The sequence below is a fragment of the Pezoporus wallicus genome, unplaced genomic scaffold (assembly GCF_028554395.1).
Source record: "Pezoporus wallicus isolate ANWC-B61680 ecotype Strahan unplaced genomic scaffold, APGP_CSIRO_Pwel_v1 scaffold_11491, whole genome shotgun sequence".
NCBI classification, from domain to species: domain Eukaryota; kingdom Metazoa; phylum Chordata; class Aves; order Psittaciformes; family Psittacidae; genus Pezoporus; species Pezoporus wallicus.
The window spans coordinates 6,901,612-6,922,128 of record NW_026642649.1 but is presented as its reverse complement, the minus strand read 5'-3'; the positions used below and the strand labels follow the sequence as shown (position 1 = coordinate 6,922,128).

Below are 20,517 nucleotides of genomic sequence, written 5' to 3'. Positions count from 1 at the left end.
TACTTCGCAACAAAGGATTGAGTCAGCATTAGTCCCGTTTGGCACTTAATGTCAGAAGAAGCCATTTGTCAGGAGTTACCATATTTGCATGCACTGTAAGGGAGGGTAGGACCTTCAGATCAATGTGCAGGATGCTATCCCATCAGGTGACATATGGTTTCTTGCCCCCTCCTTTCTATTTTTAATTTCCCTTTGAAGTGAGCCTATTGAGTCACACAGAACTGAAATAAATGTTTAAAAACACAACAGACAATAATTCAGCTTCCTTATTTCGTGTCCTATTCCTGTACTGACCAGACACTCCTTGTCTTCTTAACTTCCGAACTCCTCCTGCATATATCATTTGCTTCCTGAATTTCTTTGGCTTATGGGAACACCATAAACCCCATCCAATTATTCATTTAGCCTTATTGTTTCCTTTTTTTTTCCCTGAGGGGTAGCCAATTCTCATAAATGAAGTTACCCTGGACAGGTTAACTTCAGCACATGGGGTGTTCAAGATCAGGTGTTAGGCATTACAAGTGGCTCTCAATAAAGGAACGTGAGCAGCAGGTTGAAGGAGGGGATTCTCTCCCTCTGCTGTGCTCTGGGGAGACCCCCGCTGCAGCCCTGATCCTGCTCTGGGGCAACAGCACAAAACGGACGTGGAGCTGTTGGAGTGAGTCCAGAGGAGGCCACGGAGATGCTGTGAGGGCTGGAGCAGCTCTGCTCTGGAGCCAGGCTGAGAGAGCTGGGTTGGGTCAGCCTGGAGAAGAGAAGGCTCCTTAAGGGGAGACCTGAGAGCAGCTCCAGTGCCTAAAGGGGCTCCAGGAAACCTGGAGAGGGGCTTTGGACAAGGGCCTGTAGAGACAGGACAAGGGAATGGCTTTGAACTGACAGAAGTAGAAACTTGGTCCTGTGGAAGGTGTCCCTGCCCATGGCAGCGGGTTGGAACTGGGTGAGCTTTAAGGTCCTTTCCAACCCAAACCATTCTGTGATTCTAGGATTCTTAACATGCATAATTAGGATTTCCCTCCCTCCCCCGGCATTTGCTGGAATTGGGAAAAAGCTCAAGGCTGTCAAAAGCTGACTTTCTGCATGTTTATCTTACCATTCTCCTTCTACTGCCTGAGGGTACAACAGAACTGAAACTGTTACACAGTAACGCATGTTGTTGCTCAGTTCCAGTGCCACATCATTTTCACCACAGTGTCATGCCCAATGACAGCAAGGCATGAATTACCCATATTTTGCTCAAAACAGTCTGTTCTTAGCACATTTGTGTGTGTTTTGTAAAGATCCTGTAGATGCCTTTAGCGAGGGTTCTGATTCTACTTAAGCGGCATTAGGAGGTCCTGGCTGTAGTAGCAGCATGTGGAAGACAGGGTTTTTACCACTGTCCATTGGGGGTCTCAGGGTTTCACATGAAATCTCCCAGTTGTACGAGTATGTGTGAGTCAGTTCTCCTTCTGCCTCACTCTTTGGTACCTATTCGGTGCTCACAGCTTCCAGTCCAGGTCCTTCAGCAGCGTATCTCCATGACAGACCCACTCTCACAGGTTCTATATGGCACCTTATGTAGCTTATCTAAGTGCAATATGCATATGCATTCTAGTGAAACTTTTTCCTTCATTTCCTTCTTCTCCCAGGTATTACGACAACTTTACCCAGTGCACAGAACGTGAAGCCAACAATGCGAGTTGCTTTTGGCCAAACCCTCTGGCAGAGGGCTTCATCACTGGAATTCATAAACAGTTCTTTTCAAACTGTACTTCAGAGAAGGTTCACTGGGAAGATCCACCAGATGAAATTCTTGTAACTCTCATCTTGATCCCAGTCATGTTGACGTGTGCCATGATAACACTGGTAGTATGGTGCAGCAAGAGAAGTGATATCCTGGTGTAAGTTCTTCCTCTTGGCCTTTATTTTTCTCCATCTCCATCTTCCAAAACCACTAAGAAAGAAAGAGAGAAACTAGACAGAAGGATTTCAGATCTGCTGAAATGGAACCTGTGAGATACTGAGACTGAGACAGTGCTCCTGTGAGCTTAAGAGCTGCCTGCTGCTGCTGCCCAAAGTCACTACTTCTGAGCTTGGCTATTGGTGTTGCTGGTGCAAAGTTCTCTACTTCCATCAGGCTTCATCATCATGGAATGCTCAGGCAGCTCCCAGAAACAGGAGAGTCCCCAGGCAAACGGACCCCTTAACTGCAAAAGGGATAAAGTTACTTTACATGGGTAAAGCTGGTTGGTAAACTGAGTTTTGCAGAACTGTATGTAAGTGTATGTACATATGGTGTAGCACTGACAGCGGGGAAGATGGCATCTCTGGAGTTCTTGTGTAGGACACCGGAGGTTTTCATCTGTGAACCCCGTGACTCGGACAGATCACTGGCAAAGGAACTGAACATGGATGTAACCAAGTGGCAGCTTTTCCTGGAAGCCAGTCAAAACCATCAAGAACTGGAAGTATTGTTCTGGCAAAGGAACAATTTATGTGTCCAGTGACTATCACCATGGGGAAGTTATTATGCCACTTTCAAACCAGGTTATAAAACGCCTTTAAGCATGGCTGCTTGGAATTGTATGGCTTACAAACCAGCTCTGGGAAGATCTACAAGAAGTCTTACTTTACAGAGCTGAAAATTGGAAAATCGGTTGATTACAAATATACTAAGGAATAATGAAGAAACTTTCCTATGCCAGACTCTGTTTTTCCTCTTTTATAGTGATTATTCTTGATGACTTGTGTTCACTGTATATTCCCTGCTCTCACTTCACTGTGTGCAAGAGCGATCCTACAAATCAATGTAAAGGCATCCTGTTGCTTGAGGTGCCTTTCGGAGTATAATTTTGTACATAAATCATTCTTCATCCTGTGAAGAGTGGGGAGCTAAAGCATGAACATCAAACAGGAACAGACATAGGAGGGAAGAGAAAAAATTCTACTCAGAAATCTTATTCTATGAAGCTATTCCTATGTAACACATTAAATAAAGATTATATGCCCAAAATAAACCAACTTCCATGTTTGTGTTGTAAACCTCTTTTCTGTCATTTCACAAAATGCCTTTCAGTCCAATGCTCCTCTATTATATTTTGAGCAGTATCTGTTACAAGTGACTCTTCATTTTTCCATACACACAAGTGTAATACAGGTTGAATGGTGTTTTATCCCTGCCCATGGCAGGGGGGTTTTAACCGGATTATCTTAAGGTCCTTTGCAACCCAAACCATTTTGTGAGTGTGTATCTCTGCTAGTTAGATTTTCTCCTTTAAGATTCTGGCCCTGTGTTTGAGACTTAGGTCTGTGTGTGTGAGAAGCATTTCCATGCTGGAATCAAAGCAGAAGTGCCCCCATTACTGGAATTGCTTATATGTAGATAGATAAAGAACCCCTGCAGCTGTACTGGTTTGTTTTCACATCCTTTCACAAGGGTTGAAGGCACTGGCTTGCTTTTTCATTACCCTCATGTTTGAATGATTCATTTTCTAAAGGTGTTTCCTGTGTGCTTTTCCAAAGATCCTTTTTCATTCTCTAGATGCTGGGAGAAAACTCCCCTTTGTAAAAGCAGAATGACATACACACTGAGGATTCTGCTTTAGTTTTCAACTGAACTATGATTTCCTGCATTACCGAAACTCGTGATGGGTACAAACCCCAACCCATCCATCTCATCCAGAACAGCGTTTGGGTTTGCGTTTTTTGTGGCCAAACCCCAAATAATGCATGGAGTTTCACTGTAATCCTCATTTTACTTTAAATTTCACCAAGCTTCAAAGCGAGTCTCAAACTTTGGAAACCACAGAGCAAATATTTATAGACTTTTTCAAACCCATGTTAATATAATGTGATTGCCATGCGTCGTCCATAAGTCTTGGCCGGTTCTGGTTCATCTGCAACTGAGTTCAGCTGATCAACAGCTCACCTGAGAGTTATCAGCCCCCTTCATTCAATATAAATCAGACTGGAGAAGAAACTGTCACCCTGATGGCATCATGCTATTGGATGTGTATGGTAGTCTTTAAACAAATGCCTTGTTTAAATGGATTCTATTTAATGTGAGAATAAAATCTATGATGAACAAGTCTAGGAAATGTAACATTCAAAGAATGAAAGATAATGGGTTTTCCTTCATGTGCTGTGGGGAGGGGGAAGGATTCTGCTGCTGTGTATGTGCTTTATATTTGTGTGTCTTCCCCATCCACAGTGTGATTTTCCCCTGTGTTTTTTATATACTTGATAGAAGGGTACAGAAGTTGAATTTAATGCAGCCTCAGCAGTCAAATCTGGAGATACATTTGTAGTGTTTCAAGGAAAAAAGCAGCTGCCGTGTCCAGTTCTTGACAGCTGTGACCATTAATGGAGAACCACAGTGGTAACTATTGGACCCTTTGACCTAACTTGTACTATATGTGAGAGTTAGTGGTTACTTTCTAATGCATGGAATCTGCTACCTTTCCCCCAAAGCCTGTTTCCATTGCCAAGGAAATTGCATCTCGGACCAAGAATCTGGCTCGTCTTCTAATTGTGAATTGATTCTATGTTACAACGGTCTCAGAGGAAAACAGGCATAGATTCAGCCTGAAAGGAAATAACTGGTTTAAAATCCTTCAGAGAATCAGAACAGCGTTTGATCCCAAGAAATGCTCAGGCAGAAGAGAAGTGACAGGCTGGCTGTGCAGCTGTCTGACATGGCTTAAATGCTCCTACTTGCAGGGCTTCCTGAATTCAGGGACAACTGGGGCAGTGTCCTTCCATGGGCTGCTACAGCTTCAGCAAGCCCTTGCCAGAAGAAGACAATGACTACCAGGAGCAAGACAAAGGCTGAGAGGGCTGCCATAGCTTTCAAGAAAGGTATCAAGGATGAAGGCTGGAGGAGGAAAAGAGCTATGGAAGTGCAAGGAAAAAGATGGTTGAGAACAGGAAACAGTCAAGTACACAAAAGAATTCAGGGTTTCTTTACAAGATGCCTCTTGGTGCACTGGGTGTCCCTGTCCATGGCAGGGGGATGATGCCACTGGATGATCTTAAGGTCCTTTCCAACCCTATTTGATGATTCTATGACTGGTAAGGAATAGTAAGGAAATCTTACGTGCTCTCTCTGTCTCTTCTCCAGGCTGAACAGCCCCAATGTTCTCAGCCTGTCTTCATATGGGAGGTGCTCCAGCCCCTGAGCATTCTTGTGGCCTCCTCTGGACTTGCTCCAACACCTCCATGTCCTGTTTGCTAGACAGTCTTTTGGGACATCTCTAGATGGAGATCTTGGAGAAAAGTTGTGGCCGAAGGAAGGGAAGCTGTGTGGGGACCTCAGAGCAGCTTCCAGTATCTGAAGGATGCTGGAGAAGGGCTCTTCATCAGGGCCTGTAGCAATAGGACAAGGGGTGATGGGTTCAAACTGCAACAGGGGAAGTTCAGGTTAGATATAAGGAAGACGTTCTTCCCTGTGAGGGTGGTGAGGCACTGGAATGGGTTGCCCAAGGGAGTTGTGAATGCTCCATCCCTGGCAGAGTTCAAGGCCAGGCTGGACAGAGCCTTGGGTGACATGGGCTAGTTTGAGGTGTCCCTGCCCATGACAGGGGTTTGGGAATGGATGATCTTAAGGTCTTTTCCAACCCAAACCATTCTGTGATTCTATGCAATCTTGCTAGTCCTAATGAGACACTCTAACAGGAGTGCTTAAGTCAGGTTGGGACTACCTGGAGTCAGCCTGCAGGCTTAACAGCCTCACTTGGGAAGACTCGAGTTTGCCAGGTTTTGACAAAGAGAACATTTTCTAAGGATAACTGTTGCTAATTGAGGTCACAGCCTATAGAAATTCTATCGGATCAGCATCTTAGAGACCTGCAGATCTTTGATGAGACTTTGAATGGGTGGATTCCCATGAGCTTGAGTCTCCAAGAGAGATATTTGCTTACAGTGTAGTATTTATGAGGTGGCTGCAATGAATTTTCCTGCCAGCAGTGAGTGAATCCCAGCTCTCTTGTCCCGGATTATTTTCAAGTGAAATCCATGCCAGCAAACTTTACCCTTTTTAGGAATTCATCTGGGCATTGAAACCACATTTTAAAACCTCTGGAGAAACAGCAGTATTTGACAATCCTGTTGGTAGAATATCTGCAGATTCCATGTTTTTTTCCTGTCTTTCAACAATTTGATGTTGCTAGCAAAAATATCAAGAGTTTAGGGTACTTTCTTTAGCAGAGTAGCAGAACTTGCAGTCTGAGTTTCAAAGCACCTTTCTAATAACTAAAGCTCTAATACTTACTGCAAACTACTCTCATAAATCTACTATATAGACTCTCTTTGCCTGAAAGGAGTGTAAGAAAGTCAAATCAATAAGCATAATCTTACTACTTCAACTGTGGTGACTGATCACTGGGTCTGAATACTGTACATAATCTGATATAATCTGAAATAATTATGGAATAGGGTTTAATAGGTTTGATTTGACTGCAAGAAGTTAACTGCACATTGCTCATCTTGGGGTTTGTTTCAGCTGAAGCAGACGGTGGTTAAGAACTTCAGTTGTTCTGTAATTGAAAATCAAGTTACATTTACCGTGGGTATCTCACTTTAAGCTCTCAAATGTGCAAGTTTTGATTTCACTGGATTAGAGGTGGAGTAACTGTACAGGTTCAAACTGTGCTTTGCATTGTCTAAGTGTACGGTATTTATAGAGTGCTATGAAAACATTAATTGTCTTCCAACGTTCTCCATGGCAAGAGATGGGAGTCGGACTCCTTTGCTCTCAGAGCAGTAACAGGGGTGACCAGCTCTCTGGCTGGGAACACAAGCGGCTTTTTAAAGTTCTCCTTCTCTGGGTGCTAAGTGTGCAGATTAGTATCACTCCAATCATTAGGATGGGAATGTTCTGGGAGAAGCATGATAAGACATTGAGAAGTGTGTTCTTTGGCAGTCATTTTACATTCTCTTTTTATGAACAGCCACAGAAGTACACAGAAGGATCCAGTGCACTTTCTGTTCAGTTCAAATGCCTTTGAGTCCAATGATGGAGATACTCTGGAGTCTGGAGAATTCAAAAGAACAAGAGCTTTCCTTTTAGACCTCAATGTGTGACTGTCTTAACAGCCTCCTTTACAGAGGTTAACCTTCATTTTAGCTCAAGAGCTTTAAAACATACATCAGTTAAACACTAGCTTCACCACTGCATTTCCCCACTTCCAATGCAGACTACAGCCTTTTGGCCCCCAGAAATATACCAAGCACCATTTAAGGTTCTTTTAAAATATTGCTGGTATTAACAGCATGTTAATGGAAAATATTATCTATCCCCTTTTATCTTAACTTCTAGGCAGGTTACAAAGATGTATATATGGATAAGTAAAAAGAAATGATCATCTATTAAGAATAAATGTTGGCAAAATTGCTAGCTTATGTAAAACGTGATGGAAGTTTTACAGCAGCTGTAACAAGTGGGGTTTCAAAAAGTATATGGTCAATGTAAATATTCATTTAAATTTTGATTATACTGGTAATATTATATGGCAAAATATTATGGCAAAAATAGTTCCAGACTGATGTTTTTCCTTTGTTTCTGAATTTCCCCAGCGTATTAAATATGGTACAGAGGTTTTGTAACACAAGTAGGATGAATGTGTCACATTCTATTATGCTGAAAGCTATTATTAAAATCAAAGTGTTCAGAGGAGAAAGGCCAATGCACTAACCCACTGGACCACCCAGCTCCCAGGCAAAAATAGAAGCAGCATTCCCTTTGTTGACTATAGGCTCTTCTGGCTCAGGGAGATACTTCACTGGAGGTTGCTATCTTCCAAACATTTCTTGTAAGTGGAATGCTTCACTTCTTTTCCCCTCCATAATGTAGTATCCCCAAAACCCCAATCCTTGGAATATATAAAAATACAATTCTTGGTGTCCCATATAAAGCATTTTTTCAGTGTTCAAGGAGACAGCTGAGGGAGCAGATGCCTCACTGTGTTGGGTGGAGTTAACCAATGGCCAGCCATCAGTGCTGTGAGCATCCAACCAAAGCCAGCTCTATTTTGCACTTATGCAATGCACTTACTGACATGGCAAATGAATGTGTCACTAATGGCAGACTGTTATCACTTGTGATTCATGTGCTAGGGTTCCCAAGTCATCTCTTTATGTATGGCTTGTGTGAACTGTCAGATTTCACTGTCAGCCCACACAGTGAATATCCTTGGTCAAAACTGAGCGTGACATTAAAAAGTATGACATTAAAGAGTAAAAGAGTAGAAGGTCCTTCCAGATTTATTTCAGTGCACCCAGGAGGAAGACTCCTACCATCAGATGTGAGCTGCTGCTTATCTACTGTGACATGGAGTAGATGCATGGGAGTGTGGAAACCCTGCACTGTGGTGGCACGTGAGGTGTTGGCACTGCTGTTCCTTCAGTGAAGCTGTGTCATTTGACTCAGGGAAGCACCTGGTTTTGGGAGGCAGCCTTTTAAAGGAGAGAAGATAGATAGTGAATTCAGCATACACAACCTGCAAAAGAGGTTTTGTAGCTACTTATGTAACCTGAAAGTGAATAGCTGAGGGTGAATGATGTCTCCCCTGCCTCCCAGGGCTCTGGTGCTTGTCCTGCCTGCCGTCTAATATGTAACTTAAGACCCTGCAGAGCAAATGTCCCTGATGTTTGTAAGTTAATGGCAAGAAGAGCAGGACAGCTAAATCATCAGGTTAACCTGGAATGTTTTAATTCATTGAAGCCAGAGAACAAACTTGAGTTAAAGTGCATGTCTATCAAAATGCCATCTACCAGTCAGTACCCTTAGGGTGGCGTGTAACTCCGTGTGCCTATCTCCATGTAGCTGAGATAGGCACAAGTCTTCCAGAATGGAAGATCATCTTGAGTAGTAACCCATATATGAGAACAACATCAGTAACTATGAAGCACGCTGCAAGCCACAGTTTCCTGACACCAATGATCTAGGCCAGAAGTTAATGACTGCTGCTAATGTCACCAGTGCGTACTGTTCATTAGGATCCCACCAAAGACTGTTCATATCAGAGCAATCATTTCAGTAACTCCCAGGGTCATATGATCAGCCTCCTCAGTCTTATTTCCACTCTCTGGGGTGAACAAAGTGCTTGAGAAAAGAAGAAAATGGAAATATTTATAGCACTGTGTTATGTGTTTCTCTCTTAAGCAGCTGGCAGTGTTTCTGGCTCTTGCAGTGGATCAGCAGCAGTGGAAACAGCAGTGACCACCCTGCTCTATTTATATTCCTCTTCTGGGGAATAACTGACAAGGAATAATTGACAAGGAATAATCTTAACACTTGGCAAGGACAATGCAATTCATATGAAACCTACGTGATGGTGTATGGACACTTACTACAGCTGCCTTTATTATTTACATTTATTTATTTACATTATAATGTAATTCATGGACAGTTAGGTCATTTTGATTTCAACTAGCTTGGATTTTGATGGGGATCTAGACAACTGCATAATCCCAGGAGGGTTTACTCCAACCATACCCTCGCCTAGGCTTTTTTGGCTCTATTTCTTCTGAATGTTCAAATCACTCTTCTGGTCCTTAATGTGAATGTCCTTTGCTTCTGCCCTGGTTTGTGCTCTCTGCACGGTTGCTGAACAACCCCATGGTATTCTATGCACCAGTTTGTCCCTATGGACCAGGATGGAGAGATGGCCTGGTAGATATGTTTGCCCCGTTAGTCACTGTGGTGCCTCAAAGCTGCTTTTCTTTAATATGTGTGATACAATGATTAGGCTCAGGGGAGTGAGTTAATCCTCTCTCCAGAAGGTGCCATGTTTCAGCTCTCTGCCAATGCAGTCGATATAGAAGGCACTAAGGATGATACTGAGATTACACCCATGGCAATTAATGTGAATAGGAGAGCCTATCACTTTCTATTGACTTTACAGGTCTGGACAGTGGGAGTCACTCATTAGTGCAGATGCTATTAGAAGCACGTAAATTCTCACAGAAGCTCTGTGAATATAGCTGATAATATCCCTATTCCAGTATTACTTCTAATATAAAGGGAAAAAATGTGGCCACAGAACATTTATCAAGCTTGTCTAGTTCATCTCATTCATGTAAGCTGGTATGGCTACTGGGAAGCATGATCTACTATTATGTAGCTGGAAACTGCAGTGAGAGAGTTCTGCTGTGCTCTATGCATGTGTATATATTGACCTATACATACAACAAACTGTTACTAAAACTGGGTGATGCATTGACTAAACACAACTGTGAGGGGATGGAAATTTGCACAAATAAAGCAAATTCAGTCGTTAATTGTGTGGCTCATTATTTTAACATAGAAGTCTGCAGAAGCAAGGTGAGCTTTTTACCACTTACCAGGCACATAGGATACAGCACCAGGTACAGTGCACAGGTACTGCACAGTACAGTGACACCAAAAATGCATCCATTTAACCAGGGAATATTTATGAGTGATCAAAAGATGAGAATTCTGCAGTGATCATTTTTGAGAGTTGGTCTTTATGAGTTCTGAGGATGTCACAGATCAGTAAACTGAATGGAAACAGAATCACAGACTCACAAAATGGTTTGGGTTGGAAAGGACCTGAAGATCATCCAGTTCCAACCCCCCTGCCATGGACAGAGACACCTCACACTAGACCATGTCACTGAAGGCTCTGTCCGACCTGGCCTTGAACGCTGCCAGGGATGGAGCATTTGACACTTCTTTGGGCAACCTCTGCCAGTGTCTCACAGGGAAGAACTTCTTCCTTATATCTAACCTGAACTTCCCCTGTTTCAGTTTGAACCCGTTACCCCTTGTCCTATCGCTACAGTCCCTAAGAGAGAAGAGAGTCCCTCTGCAGCATCCTTGTAGCCCCCCTCAGACACTGGAAGCTGCTCTGAGGTCTCCACGCAGCTTCTCTTCTCCAGGCTGAACAGCCCCAATGTTCTCAGTCTGTCTCCATACAGGAGGTGCAGTTCCTTTCAGTTAGAAGGAAGTGTATTTGTATTGTTGGTAGGAGAATCTCCATATTTCTGCCCAAGGTTTTTAAACCACTGATGACATATCTGTGCCAAAGAATATATCACACGCTTTGTATGATGTACAGTACGTAAGTCTTCAGCTTTCCAATGAGATCTTGTTATTAATCCCATTTTCCCTGGTGTGTAACACAGGAGCTGGTAATATCAGGTAAATTTCCAGTCTCATTAACCTCCTCACATGAAAGGTGGTTTAATTGTGGAACTTACTGCCCCAGGGAGTTGTTGAGATCAAGATTTTGGTGACAGCAAAAACCCAAGGTTAGCTTCCTGAACGGAAATCAGGAATATTGATAACTCTGTTACCAACGATTACAGGAGTCCTTGTTAGGCCGTATAGGTTTCTGCCTTGAAATCTAAAGAAAACATAGTGCAGAGAGTGGCTTTGGAGGAACAGCAGACCATTGTGCTCATGCTTCTCATTCTTGCTCTATAAGCTTTTGGTTTCTTGAATCCACACAGTATTGCCTGCTGGAGACTGAGAAGGCATATCAGGAGAAGTACCAGTTTGCTGAGCACGACCTTGGAGGAGAAATCAGTGAACTGCCATTTAACCCAGAGAGAATTGTGTTTGAGATTGGAATGGAATTTTCCCTGAAGGAGCTGGTTTAGCTCACTGCCTACAGCTGAGTCCCCAGGTGATTTCTCTAAGGGGGAAATGAAAGTAGGGGAGGGGAGAAGAGTTTTTAGCAGGTACTGCCTCCAACGTCTTCATGCTTTTCCAAAGGTAAAGCCACTGGTAGCAAAGGAAATCTGTCTCCTGGATGCATACAAGCTTGAGAACAGATACCTTCCCAATGCAGAGCTGTTCACAGGCTGGCAATCTAAGTCAGCTTTGCCAACTCAATTTGAAGTTTATTCCTGCAGATAATGAGTTGCCAGCAATCCTAGAATGGGATGGCTCTAGCTAACTACCAGTAAGTAGCTACTTGATTATACCTCTAACTACTTCTAAGTACTTTCTGCATTAAGGAATGTGCTTTACTGTTTCTGAACTTGGGATGACCAAAAATAATATACTTAGTTGCAAAAGGGTGAGCAATATTGAGTATATAAGTAAGGGATGGGTCCAGTGTAGTTAAAAATGAAGAACACCAAATGGCATGGTGAGTGAATTACTGCATGTTGTACTGAAGGTAATTTACTGAGCAGCTCAGGCTTTTGTCATCCCATCTGTCATGGATATTTGTGAAGGGGTACTGCAGCTGCTTGTTATTCAGGGTATTGCTTTCCATGGGACTTGTAAATTAAATTCTAATGCAAATTACAGTATTAAAAAGAACAAGCATTTGTTTTAAGGTGACAACATATCTGGCGCCCAGAATTACAGCCAAGTTGCCAAACCCTCTTTTAACAGGTTTGCAACTATTCAAGTGTGACTGCAGTAGCACTGGTCAAGCCCTGAATCTGGGCTATAAAAATTGGACAGTGCTTATTCTAATAGTCACCTCCTTATTTTCTATACTGTTTCAGCCAGGATCATCCCACAGCCTTTATCATAGGTCTTTTCAGATCTTTTGGGTCCCTTTGGGATCTCATGTTACCCTTAATGTTCTCCCCAGCAACTGGATTTGTTATTTAAGGGAAGCTTACAAAGTGTGAATGAGATTAGGCCCAGAATATTGAGGAGAAGAAACTTTCCCCACAAAGCACTGCTGCTTTGTGTTTGGTACTCCTTACCCTCTCCTAGGCTTTGGCTTCCTATCAACTGTATCACTTTGGAGGAAAAATAATTGATGTTTCCTTACTTGTTTTGCTCAGAAGTGTTCAGTTGCCTCAGTGCTCAGGACTGTGTTGATACAGATATGCTGTTGGACTGCCGGCTTAAACAGACCCCCGAATCCCCAAAGGTATTAAGGCTGAATTCTTGTTATGTGAAACAGTGATTAGAAAGGTAACATACTAACAGCTTTACAGAAGTGCAAACCCTGTCTGACTGTGGATTAGATAGCTTCCATTTTAAGCTTTTTCTTCAATGTTTTCAGAACTTCTCAGTAAGAAAACTGGTATTTTTGCCATGAGAATCACTTCTGTATTGCCTGGTCACAAGTTGGGTCACAGAACCTAATCTACATGACCCTCAGTTACTATTAAATCTATACTTTCCTAAATTTCCTAGTGTTTTTTCTTATAAACCTATTAATTCTGTACATTATTGGGAAGCCAAGGATGAAACACTGACTGCTACAGTGATTTTTCTAAGCGGCTGCCATTTCGCAGGCCACAAGTACCCTGAAGTTTCCAGAGATTGGGAGTCTGATTCACCATCAAGCTACTTCAATTTTATTCTGCTGGAATTCTACTGACTCAGCTTAGCAACCCTTATGTAAAGCTTAGTGGTGATGAATTATGCCTTGGGTTTTTTGCTCCTTTCTGAACGTAAAAGTTACACAGTAAATAGCGTTTGCTCCTCACAGAGTGACTATGGGGGGAAACATACTTTTTCTGAATAGTAAAGGTGCAAACTTGACAGCAATTCAGAGTACTAGAGCGTAGAGAGTTGGACTAGACAGCTTGGTGAATTACTCGCTTTGCGGTACTGCTGTTGACATCCTTGCTCCTTTTAGGACCCCTTTGGGAATAAATGAATATACCTCTTGGCATACAGGCACAAGAAGCAGGGTTAGAGAAGTGATTATAATGAATTCAGAATTGTAACTTGGGTATGTTTTGTTCCCATAAGGGAAGAGGGACCCTGCAGAATCAAAACTGTGGTCTGTGTTTTCCTATTACCTTAAACTGGCCAGCTCCTCTGAGTTTGGATGCTCAGTGCTTCCTAAAATTAGGGTCCTTTAAGGCTAATGGTGGGATCAAGCTTCCTGAGCCTAGCTCTGGTGCCCTGTTCCCAGGACCACCTTCCCTTGAGTGTTCAATCCATATTCCAACTAATCTTTCAACTTCGCCAATTTTCCCCCTCTTCTACTACTTCCAATGCTTTCACTCCATCTTGAATACAGACACCCTCTTTATGTTCCATTTCAGCTGCCCCTTGGTCATTAGTTTGTCATTTTGCAAACAAAATTCAGGCAATTCAGCCTTGCTGACTTTGTTTCTAATAACTGCTGCACTCATTTGGCTTCTGCTCTGCTTACCCGAGGACCACACTGTGTATTGAGGTGGTCCACCAAATGAGAACAGTTGTATTATACTAGTTGGATGGATGGATTCAGACGGTTGTGTAAGAAACATAAAACCTCCTTGGCCTGTTCACAGTCAGTGCTACAAACTTCGGAATTAAAAGGAGGAAAAAAAGTAATATTACAGTGGAACTGAATGGCAGTTTTAATGAAACATTGCAATGCATGAGGAAAAACTGTGACATGTCTTACGTTGCTAATGTAGTCTTCTGGGAAACGGTAAAGGTATGACAACTTCAGTCAAGCTAATAGTGCTAGATAACTAATGATAAGTGGTACAGGTAGCACATAATGATACAGGTAACAGTGACTGTGATGGGCACTTCAATGGGTAATTTTCACTGCTATGCATGGAACTGCTAATACCCACATTTATGTCGCAAACCGTTAGAGGGGAAAAAATATTATTGACTTCTGTCAAAACTTAAAATGGAAATCTTGTGGGGCATACATGCTATTTATCCGCTGGGCTTCAGGCTAAAATATGCATGCTGAATATTGCTATGGGTTTATTCATGTGCCACTTCTTGCCACTTGACAATTAATATTTTATATTGCCTGTTGAGAAATCCATTTGCAGCATTTTATACCTGTGTGTGGTCCACAATTTGGGTATCCACAGTTTGGGATCTGCTGCGGAGGAAGAGTTTCAGGATGCAGGACTCTTCCTGACAAGTGCAAAGACATTGTCAGCTTCTACATCATGACAGACATGTAATCCAAAACATATTTGGAAGCGTCATAAATATATCTTTATTTCTTACCCATGATAATGCTTGAATTATAACCTTGAATAATTACATGGAAACTGACATGCTCATTCTATTCCCCCCAACATGAATATGCACCCAGTACTCTCCTACATGTACTTAGCCTGTAGGAAGTTGTTGCAATAGTAGAGAGAGGCTAAGTGATGAGCAATGACAGTAGTTTATCAGCTTGTTGCAATGTTGATTTAGCAGAGATGTCCAAAGACCAATCAGTAACTCATCTGATGAAAACATGTGAATGACCTTGGATTAGCCATTTCAGTTTGCTAGCTCTGACTTGCTACATATCATATTAACTTTAGGGCTTGAAGATGTTATCATTACTCAGAAAAAATGAAGATCAAAGAAGCAAATATTTATAGAAGGCAGATTCATCAGAGGTTATGAAATAATCCAGTCTGATGTGGAACTTCTGACTGCCACCAAGACAATGATTGCTGGAATCTGGGAAGAGCTTGCAGAACTATGCTCTACACACCTCATTTCTTCTACTTTCCTTAGGCTTTATGGGTCCTAAGGGATCAGTAGATGGACCTTTGGCCTGATCAATGGTATTTATCTCATGTAATCCCCATGTACAGTTATGGATTGCAAGGAAAATGGTGTTATTTGTCCTAGTGGGATGTCTTCCTATGTATGTGGTAGGGAGATCAATGCAACTGGTGGCCTTTGTCATGGGTTGATATTCAGATCTTATGCAATGTGTATGTGGTAGAAGAGTGGAGACAGTAGATGAAGGCATCCGGTTGGAGTCCTTGTTTGAAAGTTTGGCAGTGTATTACAAGGGTTGGCTTCTGAAGCTGAGCTTCTGGTTTGAGAAATTACGAAGCTGAGGAAAGAGAACTTGTTGAGGACACTCTACCCACTGGTGATACCAAAACAGTGTAAGTCAGGGTATTCGTGAGCAAGAGCACTTAAAAGACTCTGAATAAATGAGCTCTTTGCAGGGGTCTGAGGTCTTTCACTTGCAAAAAATCCTGAGGTATTTCTGCTGCAACTGAATCTGTGAAGACAGAATTAGAGCAATGTTTGACAAGATCAGTTCCATATCTGAATTTTGGGTCATGAAACAATCAGCAAATGTACTATAGTGAATGTTCACAGGACATAATGAATGAATTTCTTCTGTAAAATAGTAATGAAAACATGCCTGTAAATAAATGGTTGCTTGATGACTTAGAGTATGACTGGGAGTGTGTGTATGAAAGAAACAGGACTGAAGAGAAAAGCAATAAAATCTACATTACTTTTTTTAAGTTGCTCTTTTTATAAAAACCTCTCACTGGACCACTTAGATCACATTTTGTTGAGACATTTACTTCCCATCTGCAAACTACGATTTCCTGTGGGATTTGTTATGGAAAAGCTGGATCCAAATGTAATTTGACTATTTCACTGTGCCAAGGGAGTTTATAGTATCTTTGCTTTGGAACCCATTCTCTTTTGGACAACGCTACAAACCATCTGTCTTATTTTTCAGTTCATAGTTGAGCAGAAGTAGCTGTAAAGCTAAGCCTGAAATCCTGTGCTCAGACTGCTGCATGGGGATAGTAAAAGTGCAGTACAGGTCAACTGTGTTTCTGTCACAGGGTCTGCAAAGAACAGCATGTGTCTTTAAGTGCTATGTTCTGGACAGCTTTTCAGAGGTGGCTCAGTATATGGATCCAAGCACGATGTATGGCTTTGCGTTCTGCTTATTTTACGTGGAACTGAAGAGCCTGGGTATGCTCAGAGTTCTTAGCAATCCCATGTGGAGAGGAAATGTATGGATAACATTTATGGATAACATGCTGAGTTTCCAGAAACAGGAAAAAAAAAACTTTACTTGTACACTGGGTTGATTTCATCTCTGAATTCCCTGTCAAAGGCTGAATGCAGAAATTGGTGTCAGGTTAGGGTAGGATCAGTCTTAAAAATCAGTTCTGTGATGAGTTCTCTTGTTATTTAGCTTCTATTAAAACACACTGAGTGTTTTACAGGGTGAAGCTTGGAGTAAGTTCTAAAGCATTAGTAACTTCAAGCCATTGTAGGAGTAAAAAACATCTGATTGTGTCTGCCATTAAAAATCAGAGGTGTTTTTGTGGAGTGGTGCTCACATGCTCCAGAATATTGTCTTTCAGCTCTGGATTTCTCACTGTATTACTGTACCACTAATCTACAGGCCAGTTTTCAGAAGTTATTATCCCTGTGGTCTGCTGAGGATATGAGAGGGTCAGATGCTAAATCAGAACAGGTAAGGAGGCCACAGAACTACCTACCCTTATAAACTGCTGTCACTGTGCTTTAGAATGAAGTTTGCTAGTGAAAGGATTCAGCAACCTATAAGGAATAGGTAACATCTTTTGCATTGCAAGCGTATGGGTATAAGTGATACATAGTAAGTATACATTACATGCTATATATGATGGAGAGTGCTGAGCTAATAACACCAAGGCAAATCCAGATCACAGCCATTAGATTATAGAGGTAGTAAGGAATGTAGTCATCTCATGTCACTATGGAGCACGAGACTGTATGGCAACAATGTACAAGCAATGAAAAAAAATATTGAAGAAAGTGGAAATATTGCAATTTATAGAAGCTTACAATATAAATGAAGTAACAGCTTGGCTTGGTTTGCAGGAAAATTATACAAAAGTCTCAAAATGACTGTATGAGCCTGAATAGGAGAAATTCTGCTTTAGATTCCCCTAACCTAACTGCCCTAGGTATTTTAAATTACTGAAGAACTTGCTTGTAACACAATACTTAGTCCTTATTGCATGGTTAATATGTGGCTCTGGATATGTAGATGAAAAGGGTCGATCTCTGATCCCCCTGAACTTGAGTCCACTCAAGTTTTTTTATTTTTGCAGTTATTCAGTCACTTTAGGGAATGCAGGGGTTGCACAACAAATGGTTAGAGCTGACCTATAAATCCCAGGAGGTTCAGAATAAAAGCACTGCACAATGGCACTGCCGCATAAGATTTCCAGTGGGTTTGATTAGAACAGAAATGACAGCTCTGTGGCTGCAAGGAAAGATGGCAAAAAGGAAAGATCAATACTTACAGAGGCTAATAAGAAATATACTTGTTTTCTTTTAGCACAAAGCTGAAAAAAAAAAAAGGCCACTAATTCTAAAGAGATTAAACCTCCAGTAAAATGGACTCATTTCAGCTTTCTTTGGTGTGTTAACTGTAGTTCCCCTACAGATAAGGGCAGTAGGGTCCCTTCTGACCGAATCTCTATTGGTAATATTCAGTTCTTACATATGTCTGAAAGTGTGGTCTCCTCAAAAAGCCAGACTTGCATTTGGAATTGGGCTACTCACAGGACTCTATGCTGGTTTACCACAGGGGGAAAGTTTACGTCCTAATGGAGTTAGCAGGGAAGTAAGGAAACAAAAGAACCATTATTTCAGTATGTTATCTCTCTCATCAGCCTCAAACAACTACTTTCTTTTTTTATGGCTCCCTGCAGTACAACCAAGTTTCATAGATAGTGCGTTAACTCCAAGACCATTGTTCTCTTGAACAAGTACTGCAAAGATAAGCATTTGCCATGCTGCTGTTATGTTTCAACATAGTCTTCTGAACTAAAACCACACTGAAATCATTGGCTGGGTGACATTATACTTAATCAGGCATCACCTGATACGGAATAATGGAATTACTATATTCCTGCTGTAATGTATGCCAGTGAATTATAATTCTTGTTTCTACTGCTGGAAGCAAAGCAATGCCATGCAAATATGTGTTCTATGTCTGTTTTTTCTTTAAATACAGAATGAACCTCCTTGCAAAACAGGAGATAAAATTGTGTTGGGAGAATTAGTGAAAGAAAACAGTAACTGGAGGCAAGAGGGCTTTCCCTTTGTATTGAGTTTATTTTTATAGGACACGATCCATAAAGAACACTATGGCAAAGACCAAATTACATTCTGATTTGGCCCAGACCCTCAGAACAAACTGACTCATTCTGGGTTATGTGAGGAGCAGACTGTCTAAGAAAACATTCAATTTGCAGTACAAGAGCATACACTTTCTGCTACACCTCTACAGGTTTCCATCATGTTTCTTCCTAGGTGGCAGGATTTCATGGGTGCACTTGCAGTCCTTTTTTACTTTCTCCTTTTTCAGTAAAACTGTGACACCATAAAGTGATTGCTGTAGGTGAGAACTGAATTTACAGTAAATTTGGATGTTCCAGGGTATAACTGGAGTCTGTAGTGGCTCCAACCTGACTGGCTTCCTATGCTGTGGTGGAAATTTGATTAGCTTCCTCTGAGAAGTATACAAAGTCAGCTGTCTGTATTGCAACATATGATACATTCGAAGCAAGACTATTTTGAGGCTGCCTTGTTTAGCCTCTGCCTAAATTGTTCAATGAACAGAATGGAAGTTTTTCTGTCTATCTGTCTGTGTATCCTCATCTTAGATTATCATTATGATTTAAGATTACTACAGAAATTGAATTGGCATAGGAGTAATCATCTTTTTCTGAGGAGCAAGGAAGCGGTGAAATCGTCATCCCTGGAAGCGTTCACACACCATGTAGACAAGGCCCTCAGTGACATGGGTTAGTGGTGACTGTGGCACTGCTGGGCAATGATTGGACTTGATGATCTTGAAGGTCTTTTCCAACTCAGCTGATTCTATGATTCTATCTGAATGCAAGTATATATGCTGTCTATATTACATATCCTATCCTATTCAAGGATTTGGCCAGACATGTTGCGTTTATTGCTTATTGTTCCAAATTTCCAGTCTTCCAAATTGGAAACACTATCTTCCTGCTCCTCTGTAGGGAGCTCACATCTGTATCGAACAGCTGCTGTAATTAATGCTTGCAGTTTCAATAGTACATGGAGAGTGCTTATAGTCAGCTCTGGTCACAGAGAGAGAGCTCCTGCTGTTGCCATGTTCCAGATATAAATGATACAAAATACATCACAATCTCTGTTTTTTGACATAGAAAATGTTTATGGATGTGATCCCATTAAAAAAAAAGAATACTTTATGGATTAATGGATTTGTTTAACCTTTGGATTCTGTGGTGACAATTGCTTGGTGGCTTAATTGTTAGCAAATCAGTGTGAGTATAGAAGCCTGACTATGGAAATAAGTACAAACTCTCTCCTGCTTGTAGCTTGAGACTTGCCTCATAGGCCTGGCAAAACAAAAGCATGGCCACATTAGAAGCTCATTTTAATAGGGAAGCCTAATTTCAAAATGGAAAGAATGTTGACCAGTTACTTTGTTCTTTCTAATTAGTATTTCTTAAACTACCAATTAAATGTATTCTGTTTGAGAACTGCAGTGACTATTAGAAGTAAACCAAAACATCCATGTTTTAAGTTCAGAACTTAACTTTTTAGCAAAGCTCATACTGTTTAGCAGTGAATTCTGTTGTCAACCAAGACTTTCAAGCAGCTACATCTACAGTGCTGTATTATCCAACAATGTGGTTATGTATTTGGTCCTGGGCAACCTGCTCTACTTGATCAAGTTTTGAGCAAGAAGGTTGGACAAGACAATATTCCTAGAATATTCCAAAGAAAGCAAATGATGTCATTTAAGAATTGCTGAGATTCTAGCTGAAACTATTTCAGATGTAGTGTGGGGATATTATTCCTTAAGT

The 20,517-nt window shown here is 41.4% G+C and overlaps 2 protein-coding genes across 3 annotated transcripts in view; both read left to right on the top strand.

Annotated features, from left to right (window-relative positions):
* Positions 1–3,000, top strand: part of RAMP3 (receptor activity modifying protein 3) — a 69,494-nt gene extending 66,494 nt beyond the window's left edge. For both annotated transcript variants that reach the window (XM_057431549.1, XM_057431548.1), the window contains exon 4: positions 1,629–3,000. In XM_057431549.1, the coding sequence (XP_057287532.1) occupies positions 1,629–1,884 (256 nt within the window). In that variant the 3' untranslated portion in view covers positions 1,885–3,000. The remainder of the gene's footprint in view (positions 1–1,628) is intronic.
* The window catches only part of CUL1 (cullin 1), a 304,698-nt gene that overhangs the window by 236,414 nt on the left and 47,767 nt on the right, over positions 1–20,517 (top strand). The gene's annotated exons all lie outside the window — the stretch shown is intronic.